The sequence below is a fragment of the Primulina eburnea genome, chromosome 12, assembly GCF_022965805.1.
Source record: "Primulina eburnea isolate SZY01 chromosome 12, ASM2296580v1, whole genome shotgun sequence".
Lineage (NCBI taxonomy): Eukaryota > Viridiplantae > Streptophyta > Magnoliopsida > Lamiales > Gesneriaceae > Primulina > Primulina eburnea.
The window spans coordinates 33924892-33930677 of NC_133112.1; the positions used below are offsets into that span (position 1 = coordinate 33924892).

A 5786-nucleotide genomic window follows, 5' to 3' on the forward strand; every position below is an offset into this window, starting at 1 on the left:
GGGATGGTGATGAAGCAGATCCCATTTGAGACTAGTCGAATTTATTCTGTCTTTAATTTTATTATCATGTATTCCGCTTCCGCATTTTATTTCTATCGCATTGTAAAGACGATTATTTGTTATGAAAAAGACTGGTTATTTTGATTTACTACGAGGCTTGTTGTTTTGCAATTATGTGATTGTGAGACAACGCCGGTGTCAACTAACCCCGGTCCCGGGGCGTGACATCACTGGTCGTATTTTGTGAGATATATCTCTTATTTGGGTGAACAATGAAAAAATATTACTTTTTATGCAAAGAGTATTATTTTTTATTGTGGATATCGGCAGGGATGACCCGTCTCACAAATAAAGATTTATGAGACCGTCACAGAAGATACCTACACTCGTATATATTATATCTACACTATATATATTATAGTATATTATTAAATTTGAGACACATAGAGTAGCTTATTTTGGTATCACGATGAATTTTTTTAAATATCAAAAGTACCCCTCTAAAATTACTAAAGTACTATATTTACATTTTATAAAGAGTGTTATAAAAATCTATTTTAGTAACTTTATGTAATCCTTTATCACAATCATATCCATTTTATAAAATTTTAAAACTACTAAAATATTTCTTTAATTATCCTAACTTTTGAATTTTTAAATAATTTTATCATTCCTAAAATAAAATAAAAAAATAAAGCATTAAATTAAAAATAACAAAAACTTTTAACACCAAAGTCTGTAGGTATTAAAATAAAAGAAAAATGGTCACATTTGATTTCTGAAAATTCAATCCTTTTATTTTTTCAAAAAATTAACCTCACGAATCTGAAAATTTTACTCTTAAATAAAATATATACAAAACAATATAAATAAATATAAAGAAAATTGCAAATTTTCACATACACGTGTTGGACACTGGACAGATGATGTGGAAAAGAACCAAAGAGAAAAGTCTAAACCGTGGGCAGTCTGAGTTGAGTCACTCACCTTATATTCCACAACATATAAATACAACTCTCACTTGTGCAGCAAAGAAGCAAACTTTACAAAGAAATAGTAGCGATCCACTCAACTTACTTAAAATACAATCAAGAAATCTGCAAAAGTTGTTACTAGATGTCTACGAGTTATGATTGGGAACCTTTTTCAGGTATTGTTCAAGAATCATGGGCGCCCGAATCTTCTTCCGAGAATGGAAGCTTCTGCGCCAAATCCACTTCTTCTGACGAGGAAGTCATCTTAGCTTCGAATAACCCCAAGAAGAGAGCGGGAAGGAAGAAGTTCCGCGAGACGAGGCACCCCGTGTACCGAGGCGTGCGGAGGAGGAACTCCGGGAAGTGGGTTTGCGAGGTCAGGGAGCCTAACAAGAAGTCCAGAATTTGGTTGGGGACATTCCAGACAGCGGAAATGGCTGCGCGTGCGCATGATGTGGCTGCAATAGCACTTCGTGGTCGGTCAGCTTGTCTAAATTTCGCGGACTCCTTGTGGCGGTTGCCGATTCCAGCGTCGGGGAATGCTAAGGATATTCAAAAGGCAGCGGCTGAGGCAGCCGACGCTTTCCGGCCTCAGATTTCTGAGCCTAGAAAAGACGTCAAGGAAGAAGAAACATTCGCCGCCGCCGCATCCGCAGCCCCCGCCTTTGAGTCGCCTGAGGATCTCTTATTTCTGGACGACGAAGCGTTGTTTGGGATGCATGAATTGCTGGCTGATATGGCGGAGGGTTTGATGGTGCCGCCGCCTCTGTATAACGAGGATGCGGAAATGATTGCTGACGTATCATTATGGAATTATTGCATTTAAATTCCTTTTTTTTTGGTTTAAAATTTTTTTCTTATTTTTTTTAAAATAATTTCTTTACATGCCGTACGATATTTTGTTCATACGGACATGACTTAAAAATATCAAATTAAAATAGAAAATATCAGGGAAATTTTATTATTCTTTGCTGTACTAAAATTCTGTAATAGCCTGAGTGTAATTATTAAAAAAAGGAAAATAGTTTGTCATATTCTGTCATGGTGCAAGTAAGAAATCAGTGTACGTATATAATATGTTTTATTTTATTATTTACGTCAGTTATATATGTTATTTAATTTATTAAAAAATTATATCAAAATATCATAATCATACATTTTCCATTAGAAATCAGTGTATATAATATGATAAAAGGGATAAAAATAGATAAAATAGACCAATTTATAAGGTATTAAGCTATCGAGATAGTTCAAACAGTATTATGGTTGTGGTTGCTTCAGATGATTGTATTACGTATGAATAATTTATATTCTGATTGTTAAAATAACTAGAAACCATATTCATATAAAAGTTTGGTTTGATCGATTAAATTCGAGATTGAAATTGTAATTAAATGATAATTTACCGAGCCACGTACCAAAGCTACCGGTTCGGCGAAGGTTTTTCCTTCTTTGCGTTGGCCATGGATTCGATCTCCATCGACTGAGTCTGGGGTATCATCTCATCATCGATGATGTCAATAGTCATCGTAATCGAGCCTGCGAAGCTCATCCTATGGTGTATTCATTTATTGATTTGAATGAAGAATTGCTACCGCGGAATGCGGAATGCGGAATGCCCACTCTAACCAGCAATAACATGAATTATTGATGGTTGTGTATCTTTATTTCATAGACAAGTTGATTCTCATGTGTATTCTGAAAAAAAAAATACAAAAATTTGTGTGAGACGGTCTCACGGGTCATATTTTGTGAGACGGATATCTATTTGGGTCATTAATGAAAAAATATTACATTTTATGCTACAAGTATTACTTTTTATTATGAATATGGGTAGGATTGACTCGTCTTACAGATAAAGATCCGTGAGACCGTCTCACAAGAGATCTATAAAAAAAAACCTTCGATATTTTATTCAAAGTGGATTTGAATTTGATGGTAACTTCCATAATTTTTTTTTTACAATGGGGTCGGAGAATTTCCTATATAATCTAACTAGATACCCACATAAGTAGAATCTGAACACGAGGCCACATGAATCTTCAGGCCTTACCTTTGCTACTAGACCAAAATATTCTAGGCGTATTTCCAAAAATTGTGGTGTGCTTTGTCAGAAGATTCGATTGTCTTGTGATATTTTTGTTTGAAATATTACTTGACATATTTATAATCATTAGAATTTTTAAAAATAAATAAATTCCTACTTGTCAGAGGTTTATCATTCCGTTTAACATAAGATGTAAAAAATATACGAGAGTTTATGTGTATCATATTTAAATATTGTTCCGAATATTGTAACATTTGACACAATATACAGATGAATATAACACAACACAAATAAATAGCTTAACTAAGATAACTCAGGATTAATTGTGCATAAGTATAAATATTTGTGGCGGGGACTCAGGGCAAAATGATCAGTAGAAAACATCTTTCAATTTACAAAACCAATCACTTGTGATTTTAACGAAAATCAATTTTCTCAATAATTTGAGAAAACAAACTGCTTTCTTAAATAACTAACACCACTAAAATGTAATCAAGAAAGCAAAACCACGGTACCAAAAACTGGAGCAACAAAACGTGATCTTCAGCCAACAATTGCACGCGTGTTGTATGCATATGTCTCCAACAAGCACGGCAACACGTGAAACATCACTCTTCAAAATAGCAACGTCCTTGTAAATAGTTTTTCTCTGAATTTCACAACGTGCTAAAGTGGGCCAGTACGCAGCAGCGAAAACTTCCAATCGAAGAATCAAAAGCAGAATAATCGAAAAACACTTTCATTAGCTTGTTTCTTTTATTTATAGTTTCCTCATCTCCTATGGTTTATCTTCAAAAGAAAATCTACAAAATATGAAAATCAAGAGTTTTATTAAAAATAAACTTTTTTAAATCAATAATATCATATCATAAAATCTTTATCATAAATATCATATCTAGAAAGGCAAAACTCTTAAATCAATATTTCACACAATCTTATCAATAAAAAAATTACATTTAAAGAAAATATTATTTCAAGGAATAAATTATATTTTGGAATCCAAGATCATTTTTCCTTTCAATCTCCTCATTTTGTATTTCTGAACAAAATCAGCACAAACACTTCCATATTGACCTCATTTGATCTCTCCCTGTATAAGAGAATCCTTCTCTCCCTGAATGTATAATATGTCTCTCCCTAAATTTGATCAAGTTAACATACGTGTTGTTAGAAGCGTTAGCCACATATAAGACAACGCATGGGAGAATCAGAACATTAAATCAAAGCACACATAAGACAACATAGGGGAGAATCAGACCATTAAATTAAAGTACCAAAATTAAAGTGCGAACACACAAAAAAACAGAGCAAAAAAAAAAACAACAGAAAAATATAATCACTGATTAGTATCAATGTCAGGCACATAGTGTCATCTCCTTCTCGTGTTTCGGATGGACCAGCTCCATCAGTTTGTGCTTCAGTTTGATCTTCTTTTTTTTGTCAAGAATGGACAGCCACCTCCAATGCCAGCGTATAATCTGTAACAAGATTCTCATAGTAGGCCAGGTCAGCCTTGGTTTGAACAATTTTTGCAAGTATATGATCAATTTGGGCTTGAATGGCAACAATAGAAAACATCACATATCTCGTATGTGCAGTAGTATCCGGAGTGGCTTGAGGGGTTTCAGAGACAGTAGATGCAGCACGAGACTTGGACCAAGGTAGGTCAATCTTCCTGTTTCGTTTGAAGAGGGCAGGAACAATTTTTAGCAGTTCGCTGACATCAGATGATCGATCGTCAATATCTCGAATGAATCCGTGAGATTCAAGGATGCCATAAATAAGCGAGAGAAATGGTAACTTGGATGACTTCATTCCGCCTTCAGCATACTCGAGTACTGGATTGAATGCCAGCCTTCCAAATTTAAGCATGCCAGTCCCAATTGCAAACAATGTCAAAGCTTGAGAGTTTGTTACCACCGTGGAATTAGTAGACAGTGTCTAGTTCCAGATGGCAACTTTATGAAGCACATAGTAAAGTGAGGTGAGATTCGCGGCAGAGAGGCGTTCTGGGTGTGCAAGAAACTGTTGAATCAATCCTCTTGTCAGTACCGAACTTACCTCATTAAGGTCTGGTTGAGGGCAATCATCAAACTCAGGGGTGTTGTAATAAGTGTTGATGACCTTGGGATTGAATTTGTACTCCTTGTTGCGAACAAATAATCGGCCGAACTTTGCAAACCTCTCATCACCTACTCTCACTTATATGTTGGTGTAGAAGTCAAGCACATGTTTGTGACAAAATGGTAGCACAGAAGACACGGTGGAGAATATATCTCTTGATTTGAGGAAATTCACCGTATTTTTTTTTCTTCCTAAAAAATGCTTCCATGTTGACATTTCTTTCTTCAACAAGGTCCCGATTTGCATAGAGTGGCCATTGTGAGATAGTATTCTCGATATAGAACTTTGTACTGAAGGTTTTGTCCAAATCATAGTCGATGAGATCGATGTTGTCCAGGATGTCTTCAACATCTGGCACAACACTGGCACTATCAGAGGAAGCATATGTGACTTCCTTAAACATTTCATCAATGCTCTTTGAGGAGGATTCGGTGGAAACTAAGGGGTGATTATCTTCGAATTCCTGCATCATCTCAGGATCGGATTTTTCATTAGATTATTGAGGAGCGGATGCAGGGACAGAGTGATTGGCCTTCTTCAAATAGGCTAGGACTTGAGCTAAGGAAAATTCGTCTTCACCAGAGAAAGTTGGTTCCTTCTGTTCAGATTGTGGTGCTTCATCAGCAGAGCTCGAGGATTTC

General features: G+C 35.5%; 1 protein-coding gene across 1 annotated transcript; it reads left to right on the forward strand.

The window, feature by feature from the left end:
• Positions 1–1029: 1029 nt before the first annotated feature.
• Positions 1030–2011, forward strand: LOC140808313 (dehydration-responsive element-binding protein 1A-like). Its single transcript, XM_073165404.1, has one exon. It carries the CDS (start codon positions 1117–1119, stop codon positions 1798–1800), a length of 684 nt encoding a protein of 227 aa, XP_073021505.1. The 5' UTR covers positions 1030–1116; the 3' UTR covers positions 1801–2011.
• Positions 2012–5786: the final 3775 nt, after the last annotated feature.